Genomic DNA, 18,740 nt, shown 5'->3' on the forward strand with positions numbered 1-18,740 from the left:
GACCGCAGCTGGGATGCAGGGATGTAGCTCACACCCAAGGAGGGGCTGCGGGCTCGGGTGCCCTGTGTTCAAGCATCAAAAACAGAAGTTGTCTGGCCCCAGTTTCCTGGAATATGTCCCTGTGGAGATGCTCAGAACACATGCACACACCCAGCTGCTCCCCGTGAGCTTCTCAAATCCCAATTCTAAAATGCTCGATGTCACATCAGTGAGGAAAATAATGATTCTTCAATAAAACTGTTAAGAACAACTGGTGGTCACAGCAGAAAAGAATGAGGTGGATTCAGACCCCACTTCTTACTCCAGGAAAAATTCTAAGGGCTCAAAAGTTTAAAATTTTTTTAAGGAATCCATAAAAGTTGAGAAGAAATATTTGCAAGATTCTCTTAAAAACGTGAAGCAGAGATCTTTCTAATCGTGACGTAAAATTAATTAACCACAAAGGAAAAGATTAATACATTCAACTTCATAAAAATTAAATTTTTCTGCATGGCAAAGAACACCAGAAATAAATTAAAACTGGGGGAAAGTATTTTAAACACATTCAAGAATTAGTCTCCCTAGTATACAAGTTCCCAAGGATCAAGAAGCACAAAAACATTAACGAGTTAAAGGAAAAATGAGCAAAAATTTTCAACACAGACAGTTCACAGAGAAGGAAATACAGTGGCTCTTAAACCTCACTTGTGAGAAAAGCATACAGATTACCAAAGTCTGAACTACACCATGTGCCCAGGCTGGGGAAGAGGCACTTCTTGAACGCTGGGGAGCTTGGTGACCCGCCAACATCACCAATGCCCACACCGGTGACTGAGCAATCCCACTTTAGGCATGTGTGTGCATGTGGGGCCTGGGCCTTGATTTTCCTTCTTGCAAACTGATAACCTGCCATTGCTCCATGGGTGCTGGCAGGAGGCACAAGTCTGCGCCCCTCTGCCTTGCCCTCGTCCAGGTGCACATAGCTCCGTTCTCCCGCTGCCTTCCCCTGCAGGCCATGCTGTGCCTGTGCTCCAGGCACCCACCCCACTTACGGCCTGTGCTGCCCCGATGCCACAGTGGTCGCACGACAGACTGAGGTGACAAATCCACTTGCTGAAGTCCAGTCTCACAGGCCTTTCCTGCCTATCCTTGGGGCTGGTGGTGCCATATTCCCAAGACCCTCCCACAGAATCCTGCAGCTGCCAAATTCCGGGGGGTGGCCCGGTCACAGAAACACAGACCCACACACAGACGCTGCTGTAGGTGTGCACCCACACACACAGCCCATGCACACACAGTCACTCGGAGCTATATCACACACATACACATACAGCTGTATTGCACACACAGCTGTATTACACACACAGCTGTATTACACATGTGCACACACAGCTATTACAAACAGCTGCATTACACACATGCGCACACAACTGTATTACACACATAGCTGTACTACACACACTCTCATACACAGTATTACATACATGCACACATAGCTGCATTGCACACACGCTCACACACACCCACAGCTGTATTATACACACACCCCTGCTGATGGTGGATACCTACAGGACCCCTGTTGGAGGAGTCAGAGGTAGCCTGTGGGCCTCTGGGATGCCACTCTCCACTGACTTCCCAGCGGGGCACCCTCCAAACCCTGTTATTCCTGCAGCTACCACAGATCTTGCACCTCTGTGGCCCAGAGCTCCTCTGGGCCAGCCACAGGCATGTAGAGGGACCATGAGCAGTGGTGACGTGTCCTGGGAGCAGCAGGGGTCCTGGAGCCATCTGGGGGTAGAAGGGGTTCCGGAAGCCCCCAGGCAGGGAGGATGAGCCCCCCACGGTCTCCTTTCGCCAGTGGTGAAGCTCTCAAAGGAGTGCTGGGTTCGTCCTCACTGAGGACGGGGTGTCACTGGGGCAGAGAGGGAGTCAGGTGCTCACCACTGATAGGGGTGATGTCACAGCCCTCCATGTGGGCTTTTGGCCAAATAAGTGTCACTGGGCCTCACCTCACCTTCCATCAAAGTCAAAAGAGCAGCCGCAGCTGGTTCTGCCATCAGCCACCACCTAAGGGAGGGCAGCGGCAGCCTCGTGCTGCAGGAGCCACATGCACACCACCCGCCAGGCCTCGGCAAGTCCCTCCGTCCCTCAGGGAGGTGGGACCAACACCTCCCCCTCCCTCACTTGGTTCCTAAAATTCACTTTTGCCAACAAGAACGCAAACGCCTTCCGCCTTCGTCAGTACCAATCAGCAGAGAAAGAAGGTGATACGTTACTGTTTCTGGATGGGCTTCCTTCGCTTCCTCCCGGCGTACATGCACTCCCCTGGCGGGATCATCGTCTTTGGCCTGGAAAAGAAAGGAGCACCGAGTTGGTCACATTGAAGAGGTCCCAGGGCCCGCTTGACTCACCAAACCACCAAAGGCAGCAGTGTCAGCTGAGGTCCCTGTGCCGGGATCGAGGTGTCATGCCATCCCGCTCCCCCACTGGGGTCCCTCCATCGCCACGCAGGCAAGGTGACCCACAGCACTTCCAGCACAAGCCTGCACTGCTCACGCCTCCTCTCACTCAGCACAGCCCCGGTGACATCTTCCCTTCGATGGGCAGCATCACGGTCCCCCAGCCTGGCCGAGGACCCACATCGCCGCTCCCCACAGAGAACAGCCCTGTGCTCTTGCACCTGGCTCTGAGAGCCTTTCGATAGACAAATGCACTGGGCCTGTTATCACAACACAGACACCGGTCCACATGGCCCCCGAGAGCAGGACACGCAGCCAGGGCAGAGCGTAAGGGCTCCATGTGGGCCCAGCTGCGTGGCCTCAGTGGCCTTTGTGGTGGTTCTCTTTCCTCTTCCCATCTCCCCCTTATGGCCCTGAACTTCTGGGCCAATAGGCTTCTTCTTTTCTGTGTAAAATCTCCCACTTTGGCCACTAACTCACAGCTGCACCCAGCCTAGCTGACCAAGCCCGCCAGCCTCCACCAGCACTGCCGGGCACAGGTGCCTGGATTCGAGCAGCGGCCCCTGAGGGGCGGGCACACTATCTGTGTCCTGAGGCTGCTCAGTTGCCCATCACTTCAGGCTTCTGTGCAGTGAGGACATCTGAGACCTCCCATGTCCTGCAGGTGAATGTGCAGTGACCACACAGTGCCAGGTTCGGGGCCAATGGACGAGGCGAGGAGGTCAGGAGCCCTCACCTGGCCTCAAGCGTGTGCAGCCTGGAAGACTCGACACAGAGCTCCACCCTGTGCAGAAAGTGCGCGAGAATATGGGAAATGTGTCCTGGACCCACTTTAAATACAAGAAACACACTCTGAATATAAAGACACAAGTAGGTAAAGTAAATGGATAGAAGAAGACACACCATGCAAACGCTAATCACAAGAGGCTGCAGGAGCTGTATGAGTATCAAACAATGTAAGCTTCAAAAGGGGATATTCCCAGGGACAAAGAGGGCTATTACATAATGACAGGTGGTTCAGTTTTCCAAGAGGACACAGCAATCCTAAATGTACATGCACCTAACAACATGTATATGTAAAAATGCATGAAGCAAGAGCTGACAAAACTGAAAAGATGATTAAGTCACCGGAGACTTCAACATTGTTTTCAGTAATCAATAGAACATGTAAAACCAAAAGGATACAGACCATCCAAACAACAGGCGTGAACTAATTGCAACTTACAGAACACTCCCTCCACCGACAGCAGAGTATGCAGCCTTTGTACACAGAACATTCATCAAGATGGACTATATTCTGTAAATTAAAACAAATTTAAAAGAATAGAAATTATATAAAGTATGTTTGTTGACAATTACGGAATTAAACTAGAAATTCCCAAATGTTTAGAAAGCAACCCATTTCTAAATAACCATGGGTCAAAGAGAAAGTCTCAAGGAAGTTTAAAAGTCTTTTGGACTGCATGAAAATGGAAATATAACATATCACACTTTCTGGGCTACAAGCTGAAAAGTATTTTGATAGAAACTGATAGCATTAAACATTATATTAGAAAAAAGGTCTCAAGTAAGTAATCTAAGTTTCCACTTTAAGTAACCAGAAGAAAAGAAATCCAAATCAAGCAAAAAGGTGGAAACAATAAAGGGGGGGGGGGGGGGGATCAGTGACATTTAAATAGGAAAATAGAGAAAAATCAAAGAAACCAAAAATTGGTTCCTTAAAAAGATCAACAAAGTTGATCAAGGAACAGAGACACAAAATACCATCAGAAATGAAAGAAGGGACATCACTATAGACCCCACACACACTAGAAGGAACATAAGAGAGTGCTGCTATGAACTTAGTTGCGTCTCCCCCAAATCCATATGTTGAAGCCCTAATCCTCCATTTGACTGTATTGGAGACAGTGCCTTTCAGGAGGTAATTAAAGTTAATTTGGGCCATGAAGGTGGAGCCCTGACCCAGTAGAACCATCACCCTGGTAAGAAGAAAAAGAGCTCTCTCTTTACCATGCGAAGGTAGCCATCTACAAGCCAAGAAGGGGCTCTCACTGGAAACAAAATCAGCTGGCATCCTGAACTTGAACTCCCAGCCTCCAGAACCATGAGAAATAAATTTCCATTGTTTAAGCTGCCCAGTCTACAGTATTTTGTTATGGAACCCCAAGTTGACTAAGACAAACACTATCTGCACAAATCCAACAATTAGAAAAAATGGACAAATTCCTTGAAAGACACAAACTACCAAAACTCACTCAAGAAAAAAATAGATAACCTGTTTATTCCTATATCTATTCCAACAACAACAGTTTCATTGGTAAATTCTACCAATTTAGGGAATAAATAATACCAATTCTCTAAAACCTCTGGCAGAAATTGAAAATAAAATAAAAAATTGCCAATTTACTTATAAGTTCAGCATCACCCTGATACCAAAAAGCAAAGACATTTTGAGACGAGAAAACTACAGACCAATAGCCCTCATGAACATAGACATACAAATCCTTGATTAGATATTAGCAAATGGAATCCAGAAATATATAAAGAGGACAATACATCACAAGTGAGGTTTATCCAAGAAATTCAAGGCTGCTTCAACATCCAAAAATTCATCAATGTAATTCATTATATTAATAAACTAAAGAAAAAATACATATGATCATCTCAAGATATACAAAAAAGCTTTTGACAAAATCCAAATCATTCATAATAATGAATAATTCTCATCAAACTAGTAATGGTTAATTAACTTAATTAACCTGAGAAAGAGCATCCAAAAAAAAGCCTGCAGCCAACATTCCACCCAACAGTGAAAGACTGAGCACTTCCCCTAAGATAGAACAAGGCCAGGACATCCTCCATCCCACTTCCATCAAACATCTCTTGTGCACCAGTAAGGACAACAAAGTGACAATGAGAAACGTCATGAAGCCAGGAAAGGAAGAAACATGCTCTGTGTTCACAGGCACACGGTTGCACATTCCAACAATTTTACTAAGACAAATATCTTATAACCAATAACTGAGTTCAGCATGGTCACAGGGTAAGAACAATACACAAAAGTCCACTATGTTTCTACAGACCAGCAAGGAACAATCTGAATACAGATTTTTTAAAACCATTAAAAATTATGTACTTAGGTATTTCAGGAGGTGTAACTGGGGCTCTAAAGAATAGGATGGTAAAGGAGGTAATGGGGGAAAAAAATAAGTAATAATAGCAGAATTTTTCCCTCAAATGTAATGAAAACTGTAAACCTACAAATTCCAGAAGATCAATGACTCCCAGCACAAGAAGCGTGAAGAAAATGACACCCGGGCACATCATAATCAAATGTTCATAACCAGCGATAAATAGAATAATCTTAACTGTTACCAGAAAAACAGTCATTGGGTAGAGAAACAAAGGTGAGAATGACAGCAGATGCCTTGGCAGAAACATGTGCACGGGAAGACAATGGGGCACTGGCCTGAAAGCATGGAGAAAAAAACACTGAGACCTAGAACTCCACACCCTGCAAAAATACCTTTCAAAAATGAAGGTGAAATAAAGACTTTTTCGGATATACAAAAGCTGAAAGAATTCACTGCGGGCTGACCCACACTAGAAGAAATGTGAAAGGGTGTCTTCAGGCCAAAGGAAACTGATACCAGATGGTAACATGGAACACAAAATGGAACACAAAGCTCGGATTTGTTCTTGCTATTAAATATCTTTAAAAGATAGTTGCCTTTTTAAAAATAATGATAACAATGTTTTGTGGGGTTTATAGCATATGTAGATGGCAAGGACAGCACAAAGGCCAGAAGGAGAAGTGGGCTGGGGTAAGGTTCCTACACTACCCCTGAAGTGGTAGAACAGTATTGCCTCCAAGCTCCACATTCACCCTCCTCCTCTGCTCTGCACTGATGGGCTGGACCACTCAAGCATTTCTTCTTTGAAGTTAGCACAATATGTCACTGCCAGTAGAGGCACTGGAGGGATATGCCAAAGTGAGGGGCTTTGGGTTCCAGTGCTTCCAATCTTTCTATTTGTTTCTGCTCACCACTGCCAGAGGCTGGGACCCAATGAACTTCACCAGCCAGGGGGCTGAACAATACCTTCCCAGAGGAGGCCAGAGCCCAGGTTTGGGGAGGGCCCTCCACGTCCAAGTGTGACCCTCGACTTGCTCAGCCCTGGAGAACCCTTCAGGGTCCTCTTTTCACCTTTGCAGTTATCCTACTGTTGTATCTAGTACTTCTTTATATTTAAGTCTCTCAAATCACAAAAAAATTAAGTTAATATAAAAAGCTATTTTAAAGCGCATGTATTTTAGAGATACATACTGAAACACATATGAAAGAAATGATATATTAGGAGTTTGCTTCTACTATGTGGGAGCAGAGTGGGGTCTAAATGGAACTGGATCAGCCTATATGGATGGTTGGCCATCTATGCTGGCTGATGAATAAATTGAGCTCATTATAAAATTGTGTCCACTTTTATAAAAGATTTGAAAATATCCATAATAACTTTTTAAAGCACTAAAAGGAGAAAATTTGCCATAAGAATAGGCATACTGTGGTCAACTGATGTTCAACAAGGGTGCCAAGGCCATTCAATGGGGAAAGGACAGTCTCTTTGACAGATGATGCTGGGACAACTGGATATTCGCAGGCCAGAGAGTGAGGTTGGACCCTTACCTCACAGGATATGAAAAAACTTAACCAAAGTTAGTTAAAAGACCGAAGTGTAAGTGTTAAACTATAAAACTCTCAAAGAAAACATAATGCTATACATGTATCTTCATGACCTTAAGTTTGGCAATGGATTCTTAGAAATGTTACCAAAAGCACAAGTAACAAAAGAAAAAATTGACAAATTGGACTTCATCAAAATTAAAAGCTGTGCTCTGAAGAACACTATCAAAAAAGTGAAAAGACAACCCTCAGAATGGGAGAAAATATTTACCAATCATATAACTGATAAGGGTCTAGAATTCACACTATACAAAGAATTCCTAAACTCAACAACAAAAAGACAAACAACTCAATTTAAAAGTGGGCAAACAACTCGAGTAGATATTTTTCCAAAGAAAATACAGAAATAGTCAACAAACACGTGAAAAGATGCTGAACACCATTAGTCACTGGGGAAATGTCAATCCAGCCCACTACGAGATCCCACACCACACCCACTGGGACGGCTGTAAGGAAAGGAACAGAGAAGAGCAAGGCTTGGGGAGGCTGCAGAGAAACTGGGGCCTTGCGCTGTGCCAGTGTGAACGTAACATAGTGGGGCTGCTGCGCAAAACAGTGTGGCATTTCCGCAAACAGCTAAACACAGAGTCGCCATATGACCCAGCAACCCCACTCCTAGGTGGATGTCCAAGAGAACTGAAAATGTGTTCAAATAAAACCTGACACACAGTTGCTCCCAGCTGCATATTCACGGGGAGCCGAAAAGGGGAAGCAACTCAAACGTCCGTCGTCTGGTGGATGGACAAACAAGACATGCTTTCTGTAGAGTGGAATATGACTCAGCCATAAAAGGAATGAAGTTCTGCTGCTATAACATGGATGAACCTTGCAAACGCGACTTGTGTGAAAGAAGGCAGGCGCCAAGGGGCACACATTGACTCCATTGATGTGAAATGTCCAGAACAGGCAAATTCATAGAGATGGAAAATAGATTCGTGGTTGCCAGGGGCTGGGGGTGGGGAGTGGGGGGTGGGGGTGGGGAGTGAGCACTAATGAGTACAGAGTTTCCATCTGGGGTGAAGAAAATATTTTGGAATTGTACAGAAGTGGCAGTTGCACAACTTTGGCAATATACTAAATAAATGCCACTGAACTGTATACATTTTTAAATGGTTAATTCTTTGCTATGCGAATTTTACCTCAATAAAAAATGTACAACACAAATTTATATACAAATGTAAATAAAATCTCTGGAATGGTAAGGTGGAGAGGGTATGGCAGGGGAGAACCCGGTGCCAGAGGCAGAAAAGCCTGCAGGGAGCTCTTCAGGAAGGGAGTGGAGAATGGTGGAGCAGCAGGGGCTTGAAGGTCGAAAGCCCGTTTTAGGCTGGTGGAGATAGTGCTGTGGAGGTGACGGGGAGCCCTGATCCATGGGTTGTGGTGGGTGAGTGGGGATAGGGTCCAGGGGGCCACAGGCTGGAGCAGGAACAGGTGGACGGATGTTTCAGAAGGCCCCGCCTTCTCAGCCTCACCCTGTGCCAGGGCTACCAGGCCCGCACTTCTTGAGAAGCAAGTCATGTCCTTGGTGGCTGGACACTGTTATGCAAGACCCTCCTCACAGCAGGAGCTAAGACAGGATCTAGACTCCTCTGTGTGGCCCTTCCCTGTCCTCGGCTACCGCCTGCTCCCCCACAAGCCACATTCTCCCTGTGTCTCCAGCTCGGTGCTCAAAGGGCCCTAAAAACGCAGGCTATGATAAAAAGTGCCAAGAACATGTAACTATCTCCAGGTACCCCTCCGCTGGGGGTGTGGAAGCCGGCTGTTGCGCCCCCTCTCCCATCCACAGTCCCAGTTGAGTAACAGTTTGGAATCTGATCTGTGCCGAGTTCCCAGCCTAGGAATCATAAATAACGGAGGCGGATACTGCGCAGTAGGTTCTCCATTCTACTAAATATTTGTGTACTCTCCTCAAAAACATGAAGCCTCCTAGGGTTGAACCAACCTTCCCACGGAAATGTCCCTCTGAGGAGGGACGCAGGTCTCAGCCCAGGATCAGCCTCCTTCTCTAAGGGGGGGAGGAGACCCTCTCCATTAGGCCCCTTGTAGCCTGCAGCTGCCCAGGCCCAGGGTCTTCCTGCAGCCGTGGACAGTGCCGGGGCAGGGGCACGTGGGGGGCTGGGTGCCACACAGGCGAACAACAGATGCACTGAGCCCTACTAGGAGACTCGTGGGCCTTCCACCCCTACCAAGCTCTGACCTGATTGTGTGTCTCAGAGAAATCTGAACTTTTGCACAAACCCTTCTCTTATAAGAGGTAAGAGAAATAACTGTCCTTTTAAGAAAATACAGGTAAGAAAAACCAAACAGAAATCCTCCCCACCCAGCAGTGCCCCCACCCTCTTTCCACAGGGCACCCATCACTCTGGGACCAACCCTGGACAGAAACCACACAGTCTGGGTCCAAACTCTGCCAGCCAGTGCCTGGAACTCCTCTGTAAAATAGGGTGACTTCCGGCCACCTCAGGAAGGCCGCAGGAGACGGCAGAGCCCCCTGGGTCAGGGCCTCGGGGGGACGGTCTGCACACGACTGCAGGGTCTCCTCCACCACAACTAACAGGCTCCCACCCAGGAGCCTGCAGAAGCCAGGCCTGCTGTGGGGCAGAGGCCAACCAGGCTTAGGGGCCTGCCTCTGCCAGAAACCCCCGGAGAGTGGCCTCGGCTGAGAAGTCCAGTTCATAGCTATCAAGTACCCAGAGCCTGGGGACAGATGCCCAGGGCACACACTTAGGACCAGAGCCTGTGGTTGATCCCACAGAAGCCACCTCCCCAACCCCACGATGACACTAACAGCTGGAGGCCTTCTGGATGCTTCCAGGGGGCAAATACCTCCAGCCCTAGCCCCTGGAACCTACCGGGAAATAGGAGGAACCCAAGGGCTGAGTGGCCCAAAGCCTCTCACCCCTGACCCTGACCAGCACCTGCCCCTCCCAGTGGGGGTCACTGGGGCAACACTAGGGTGGGCAGGTCCCTGAGGGTCTGTGCCACTCACAGAGTATCCACGACCTGGGATTTTCAGCCACTCAAAACAGGACTTTAGGGGAAAAACTTTCTTGGTGCCACTAACTGAAACCCAGCGAATTCCTGGAACTTGGGCCCTTCCGCCCTTCCCAAGTGTGAGACCCAAGCCTGGTGCTCCATGCCAGGAAGCAGGGGCCGAGCTGTGCCAGGAGCCGAGCTGTGCCACCCCCGCTCTGGGTGCCCCCAGCGCAGCCTTCCCCACCCCCAGCTGCCCTGGTGAGGGCTCAGGGCATGGGTTCAAAGCCCCTCTGCCAGCATCTTCCCAAAACATCTCTGAGAGAACTGGACTAAGACTGAAGGGCAATGAAGCCAACTCCCCCAGAGCCGCCTGGTCACAGCCGGAGCGTCAAGTCACCGCGTGGGGGGAAGGCGAGGATGGGGGCTGAGGCTGCGGGTGGGGGGACCCAGGGACCATGATCAGCGGACGTGGCCGGCTTTCCTCAGAAGCCCCGTTTTAATTTTTAAGTGAGAAGCTGCCCGTCGGACCCCGGCGCGCGGAGACGTGGGGATGCGGCGGGAGGATGCCCCGGGGCAGGATGGGGCCGGGGGACCGGTGGGAAGAGGGCTCCCTGCGAGCGTCCCCGTCTCGCGGCCGGGCCGGGCCGGGAGCCCGCCCAGGGCACTTACCGGGCCGCTCGGCGCGGAGGCTCAGGCGCGCCCGCGGGGGAAGCCCGCCCGGGCCAGGAGCTGCGGCGGCGCGGCGGCGGGCGCTCGCATCCCGGGGACCAGGCGGCGGCCGCAGCCTGAAGCGCGGCCCCACCCCGGCACCGAGCCGCCCCGCCCCGCCCCCGCCGACCGCCCCGCAGGCGGCAGGGGGCGCGCGCGCGCATCCCCTGGCTCCCGCCGGGCTGTGTGCCGGGCTCGCGCCCTGCGTCCCTCTGTCCCCGTGGCGTCCCCAGGAACTGTCCGCTCCGGGGTGGGCGGTGCCCGCGCCCCTCGAGGCCCCCACGCTCCCCTCTCCTCTACTCCTTCCCTCAGTCGCGCTCCCCTCCCACCTGCGCCCGCGTAGCTCGAGCGCGCACCTGCGCGCGGGCCCGGGGCCAGGCTCAGGCTCCCCCAGCCGCGGGGTCCCGGCGGTCCCCCTCCGAATAGAAAACGGAGGGTAGTGGCCGGCCCCGCCTGCTCCAAGGGCTTGTGAGAGTCAAAAGGTTTTACAAACTATAAAATAGTAATACATCTAATCTTTTGACCCTGAACTTCCCAGGAACCCCAGCTTCGTTCGTGTGACGTCCCAATCCGGGATATTTCGGGTCCCACCAGGGGGGTGCGCATGGCGTGGACACCCTGCTCTGCGAGCCCGCGCGCGGTGGGCACCTGGACCCCGCGCGGCCAAGTGCAGGACCCTCTCCTCGTCTTTCTCCCTGGACCTCCAGGGGGGAGTACCTGCCAGCCCCCCGGGCGTGCTCCCTCCTCTCCTCCTTTCTTCCACTCTGGGGTCCTCAGGGCCCTTCTCCTTCTCTGTCCTGGTGCAGACCTCAGGACTCACACACGCACACACGCACACACACACACACACACACACACACACACACACACACCCCGCGAGGCTCAACCCCGTGTCCTGCCCTGGAGCTCCCCGCACACCCCCCGAGCCTGGGCGCACATCTGGAAGTCTCTGCCCAACGTCTGAGAGGCCCCCAGACACCCCAGCCCACTCTGAGGCCACTGCCCTCACCAGCCCGCCCATGGGTCGCCAGGCCTCCGCTCTCTCCCACAGTCCAGTCCATCGGTGGTTCCGGGGTGGCACTTCTCATCCAAGCCCCATTTACCAACCTCGCAACCCTGCAGCCAGCCCTGGAGTGGCTTCTGTGCCCTCTTCTGCCCCACCATCATAGCCAAAGATGTCACTCCAGGCGCCCCCCAGGCTGAGCAAAATGCTGTCTCCCCAGAAGCCCCCAGCGCCTTCCCCCTGGCCTCACTGATGTGCTCTGAATGAGCAATGTGCTGGGACCTTTGCACTCACTGTCCCCTCAGGAAAATGCACTTCTCCAGGTACTCACAGGGCCAGCCTCCTGTTCTTGCTGCCTCAGAGAGAACACCCACCCCAAATGGAAGGCCACCACTATCCATTTCCTCTCCTCGATGTTTTTCATAGTGTATACACCCCTGAAATCACAGCAGGTGTTTCTTTACTCCTTGGATCTAACAGGTAAACGCACCAGCCAGAGTTGCTCTGTACGCCTCTATCCAAGGAAGAGCATGGCACCTGCTGCACAGCAGGGGCTGAAAATGTTGGTGGAGTAAATGATTTTATATTATTTTTTGACATGCAACAACGTGCAACTACAATGCTGATTGTTTTAAGTAGTTAAAATCAGTAGTTGTGACTTGGTCCAATTTTTGTAAAATATGTTACTGGTGAGAGGATGAGACCTCGGTTCTTGTCTTCTTGAAGGAAAGATTTCAGTCAAGTGCAGCAAAGCAAGCAAGAATTTATTGGCCACAGCAAAAATACACTCAGATGGGACTTTTATTAAAGCTGGGGACAGTGAAACAAGGAAGGGCTTAGCATAGAGGAAGCAACAGGGGAGCCTAGGCTGGGCTGCTTTGGCTCACTGGGAAGTCAGAAAAAAGGGAGCCTTGGAGACAGGTTCAGGGGGTTAGCCAGGGATGCACACTGGGTTCTTTGCTTTGGGAGTATTTCTCTCTCTCTTGCAGGTGGGAATCTTAGGGGAGGTCTCAGAGGAGGGTCTCAATAGAATATTCATCAGCTTTCCAGGTGTGTCCTTTTAGGACTGAGGTCTCCACTGCTTGGTCAGCACCAGAGCACGGGGTCATTGGTCAAATGCAGCTGGTCCTGAGGCAGCCATGGTGTTGCTTGTTTGGTTTTGGTGCTAGGAATCTGGGGCTTTCCACCCTGGTGACCTTCTGTACCTGGCCCATTGTCGTTGTTCTTCTCTTGTCTGCCTGACTGCCTATTACAATTATACACAGAAAAGTTGGTCTGCTAACTCCAATGCTACAGGTGAACTTTAATGTCTTCTTTATACTTTCTAAAATTTTTACAATTTCTAAATATTTTTGCAAGAAGCATGTGGGGTCCAGCTGGTGTGACTCAGTGGTTGAGCCTCAACCCATGAGCCAGAAGGTCACTTTTCAATTCCCTGTCAGGGCACATGCCCGGGTTGCAGGCTCAATTCTCAGTCGGGGACATGCATGAGGCAGCTGATGGATGATTCTCTCTTATTGATGTTTCTCTCTCTCTCTCCCTCTCCCTTCCTCTGTCTGAAATCAATAAAAACATAAAAAACAAACAAACAAAAAAAGCACGTAGTACTTTCGTACCTTTTTGGTAGTTTTTTCTTTTTGTTAAAGAAAATAGGTAAGCATGTCTATGGTGTTGGGGGGATGGCTCTTGGAATGGCAGTGGTGACGTGGGTCTGCTGTGGGAAGTCTAGGCCTGTAGGAGACCTTTGGATCTAGGAATGTGGGCAGACACCTGGGTGGGCACCCTGAGGAATTAGAACTTTGTAGTAAGAGCTGACACTCCCCTGCATGGGAAGACAGCACCCCCAAATCTCAGGGAACCTCTTGCTAGTCTTGTTGTCCAGACACCAGTCATACCCACCCCATCCCATCAGGGGACTGGCTGCAGCCAGACAGGTGAAGCTGTACAGCCCAAGGTCCGAAGAAAACCAGTATCCACCTTCCCCCTCCTTCCCTTAAACTGCCCTGGATGGGCAGAGGCCACCCCCCCCCCCCCCCCCCCCCCCCCGCTGGTCCCCAAAGCAGAGCCTCAGGTAGTCAATGGAACTGAGAGGAAACAAGATGACACTCCCCATTTGGCCTTGTGATGGGGGGCAGGGCAGGAACTTTCATTCACCTTATAACCTGCTATATAGCTCCATAGCCCATGGGGGGGGGGAGGGGGGAGAAGAAGGAAAGGGGGAGGGGGGGGAGGGGGAGGGAGAGGAAAGGGAGAGAGAAGGGGGAGAAAGGAGGAAAGAGAGTGAGGGGTGGGGGTGGGAGGTGTCGAGGAGGGGGAGGGAGGGCCAACTTACTATATTTTATTTCCTTTCTTGCACAACCCCCAGCCCCGACTGAACAGACTCATTTGCTTGGTTTCCTTTGAACCTGCTCTTGTCCTCCACATCCTTTGGCAGCTCTGTAAATTCTGTCCCTGAGCCTTCTGCACGGTTCCATGAGTCAGACCATCTCAATCCCACACACAGAGGGACGGCTCCCTTCGGGCCGCTGCCCACTCCCCCGGCTTCCCTTGGGCTGTCCCATGTTGGTTCCTTTTCCTGAACCCCTCGCCTTCCTCTTGGTTTACTCACTTTTGCTGGAGCAAACCCTCCAGGAGGTAAATGTAGGAGGAAAACTTCTTGCAGACTCTACACAAGGATAGAATTGTAGGTGGAAACAACTTTCCCTCCACATGCCTGATGTCTGCTGCTCCTGGTGCGGCCATCCTGTCCCTGAGCCTCATGTGGGCCTGTGCCAGCCCTCTCGGGAGGGTTCCGGTCTCCTTGTCCCCCGTGGTCCTCAAGGCAGCCTTGTCCAGATGCCAGTGCACCTTTCTTCCAAAAAAGCCTCACCTGTTCTGGAAAGCGGCCCCCACTTTTGTTTTGAAGTTTTCTTCCCTATAGTTTTCTGTTCTTTCTTTTTCCCCTACCAGATATTCTATTTGTAATTTTTACAGGTGAATTCTCATCTTGTACTCCTTCTTTCTTAAAGGATTGGTTCATTTTTTAATGGATGCAGTGTCTTCATTCATCCTGGAGATGCCAACTGTAAAGTACAGGATTCTAAATGCTTCAATTGCCTTTTACAAATGTCAGGTGAACTCTGCCGTGCTTCATACAGGGCAGCACTGCCCTGAAGAGCACTCTGGGTGGTGGGCTTGTTGGGTGCTCTGGTTCTTTGCATTGTTGAAGGCAATATCAAGAGGTACTCTGCCATCTTAAAACCTTCCTGAATTACTGGCAGCTAGTGTGACCTACTTAAAACACCCCTGCTGGCCTGTGTGGCATATGGTGGGAAGAGCTGACAGTTCAGGTGTGACCTCTGCACTCCCCATCTCTCAGTGTGACAGGTCAGGGCCAAACCCCAGCCTAACTACTGCTGATCATGTGACCTCTGCCAAATTATGGGCCCTCTGTGGGTCTCCATTTTCCTGTCTATAAAACAGGTAAATATAGACCAATGGAACAGAATTAAGAGCCCAGAAATAAACCCTCTCATGCGTGGTCAATGATGTTTGACAAGGGTCCCAAGATAATTCGATGGGAAAACAGTCATTCCAAAAACGGTGGTGGGAGCCCGGCCGGCCATGGCTCAGCGGTTGAGCGTCGACCTAGGATCCAGGCGATCAGGGTTCGATTCCCGGTCAGGGCACATGCCCAGGTTGCGGGCTCGATCAATGACTCTCTCATCATTGATGTTTCTATCTCTCTCTCTCCCTCTCCTTTCCTCTCTCTGAAATCAATAAAAAAATATATATATAAAAAAAAACCAAAACCACAAAAATGGTGGTGGGACAACAAGGTTTCCACATGCAAAAGAATGAAGTTGGGCCCTTACCTCACACCATATGTAAAAATTAACTCAAAATGGATCAAACCTAAGCATAAAAGATAAAACTCTTAGAAGAAAACATAGGGGAAAAGCTTCATGACATTGGATTTGGCATTGGTATCCTACATAACAACACCAAAAGCACAAGCAATAAAAGGGAAAAAAATACATCAGAATGTACAACTTTTGTGCACAAAGGACACTAACAAGAGTGAAAAGGTAACTTATCATAAAAAGACAAACAACCAATTAAAAATGGATAAAGGACTTGAACAGACATTTCTCCAAACAATATATACAAGTAGCCAATAAGCACATGGCAAGATGCTCATCACTAATCATTAGGGGAATGCATATCATACCACAATGAGGTGACACCTCACACCCACTAGAATGACTATCATAATAAAAACAAAAAGTGATGTGGAGAAGTTGGAACCTGGTGCACTTCGGTAGGAATGTAAGATGGTGCAGCCACTGTGGAAAATAGCATGGAGGGTCCTCAAAAAAATAACCCACCACTCCTGGGTACAGAACCAAAGAATTGAAAGCAGGGTATTGAAGATATATTTGTGCACCCATGTTCCCAGCAGCATTATGCACTAATGGCCGAAAGGTGGGAACAAACCAAATGCCCATCGACGAATGGATGAGCACAATGTGGTAACATATATACTACAGAATGTTATTCAGTCTTAAAAAGGAAGGAACTTCTGACTCAGGCTGCAACATGGATTAACGTTGATGTGAAATAAGCCAGTCACAAAAGGACAAATACTGTGATATCCCTTATATGAGGCCCCTAGAGACACTGAATTCATAGAGACAGAAAGTAGATGGTAGGTGCCAGGGCTGGGGCGCGGGGATGGGGAGTTAGTGTTTCATGGGGACAGAGTTTCATTTTGGGAATATGGAAAAGTTGTGGAAATGATAGCTGTGCAACAATGTGAATGTGCTTAATGCCAACACACACTTAAAAATAGTTAAAATGGTAAGTTTTATGTTCTATACATTTTACCACACACAAACAGGTTAAGAATCCCCACCTTTACCTACTTATCCAGCAGGTATGTATGTCCCCACTCTTAGGGGCAGACATGGGCCAGCTTCCTGGAGCCTCTAGTCTGAAGTCAGATATTGATCAAATAATCACATGCACATACTCACATATACATAGACTCATACACACACTCACACACACATGCACTCACACTTACATGTGCACGCATGAGTAAGCCCACACTGCACGTAAGTGCTAGAGAAGCAGCAAACTCCAAACTGCTCCAGGCCCGTCTGTCAGGTGGCATGAGGGTGAGGGGCTGGGGATGAGGAAGACACACGGCCCAGCTCCTAAGGTCCCCACCTTCCAGGGCAGCAGGGCAGCCCCTCCTCGTGGGCACCTTGGTCAGAGGAGACAAGAGGACCATCCAGCAGCAGGGACTCCACGGGGACTGACTCAGACACATGGCAGGGTGAACAGGTCTGACCTCTGCTCTCGCCATCCCAGGTGGAGTAACAGCCCGCATCTCTGCCCCCTTGGCCCCTGGTGCCAATTCCCCCTCTGCCCAGGCCCCCACCTGCTCTCCTCCTTGGCCAGACTCATCTAGACTGGGACAGGGGACTCTCCCAGCTGGCAAAGGTGACTTTAGTTGTGATCTGTGTGGTGGCCAAGGTCAGGTGTCCTGACTGTTCCGGGATTATTCTCAGCTTTGTGAAGAACTGGACAAGAATTTCAGGGGTCTTGAGCAGGTCCTTCATTTCTCCAAAAGTCAAATTAGGAGCTGGGTCAACACATGTTCAAATGGCAAGAGAGGGAGTCATGAGAGCATGTGCCCAGAGAACAGGGAACTGGGGATGGGGGACAAAGATAGGGGCCTTGGGGCTGAGGATGGGGGACAGGGGTAGAAGATGAGGGAGTTATGGGGAAGCAAAGGTGGGGGACAGAGGACAGGGGATGGAGGACAAGAATGGGGGACTGGGTACAGTGGTGGCCTCGGCAGCTTGCCTGGCTTAGCCTCCATGACCTTGCCGGGCCAGGCCAGGCCGGCTGCCCGGCAGTGCTTCCTTTGCTCATCCCAACACCCGACACCAAGTGGACCAGGTGCAGCTTGAACAAAGCAACGTGATGAATGAAAGGCTGCAAAAGTCAGTGTTTCCACAACTTCCTAGGGCATTGTCATCGTCGTGTCCCGTCCCGTCCCCCCACCCTGGTTTCTGTGTGGCTTCTGTGAATTCCATGCTGGCAGGCCAGAATGAGGTGGCTGGAGACCCTGAGGCGTGACTGCACTGCCCCCGTGTGGTCGACTGCTTGTGGGCTGTGTTGGGTGTCCTTTACCTTCCTGCCCCTTTGCCAGGGCAGCCTGGTGGAGCAGAGGGCTTGCTCACCACCCTTCAGGTAGCCCTGCCCCCCAGCAGGACACCTCCCCCTACCCCCAAAGCTCCCAGTCCCCCTCACCCCAGTCCTCAGGGACTGCCCAACCCCCCACTCACGCTCCCCCACGCCCCACATGTCCCCTACTCCTCACTGTGCCTCCATTGGCTAAAACCTTTGACTCCCACTTCGAGGGTCTGTGCCACCTGAGTATCTGTACCAGACACCTGAGTGCATCAGTACCAAATGCCTAAGAATATCTGCACCACATCTGTGTTTCTGTACCACACCTGAGAGTATCTATACCACACACCTGAGCACATCTGTATCTTACCTGATAGTGTCACCACACCTGAGCACAAGTACCTTACCTGAGAGTATCTGCTCCATACACCCCAGCACATCTATACCTTGCCTGAGTCTGCACCACACACCTGTGAGTTGCCGAGAAGCCCATGCTATTTTCATACAGGAACAGCTCTCCCGGCTAGTGAGGAAAGACCTTAACTCATCTATAATCTGACTTTTTCTTTGTGTCTATCTCCCCTTCCCTAACTCAGAAATGCAATTAATACCATTCACACATCATACATTCTCCTCACTGTGGCTGATACAGTGTGAGAGAACAGGTCTCTTAGCATCCATGTCTGGCATTGG

The 18,740-nt window shown here is 50.2% G+C and overlaps 1 protein-coding gene across 1 annotated transcript in view; it reads right to left on the bottom strand.

The window, feature by feature from the left end:
- The window catches only part of AHRR (aryl hydrocarbon receptor repressor), a 58,600-nt gene extending 56,283 nt beyond the window's left edge, over nt 1–2,317 (bottom strand). The window contains exon 1 of the mRNA XM_016212525.2: nt 2,256–2,317. Within this exon, the coding sequence (XP_016068011.2) occupies nt 2,256–2,317 (62 nt within the window). The remainder of the gene's footprint in view (nt 1–2,255) is intronic.
- Nucleotides 2,318–18,740: the final 16,423 nt, after the last annotated feature.

Source organism: Miniopterus natalensis, chromosome 3 (genome assembly GCF_054644295.1).
Source record: "Miniopterus natalensis isolate mMinNat1 chromosome 3, mMinNat1.hap1, whole genome shotgun sequence".
Classification (NCBI taxonomy): domain Eukaryota; kingdom Metazoa; phylum Chordata; class Mammalia; order Chiroptera; family Miniopteridae; genus Miniopterus; species Miniopterus natalensis.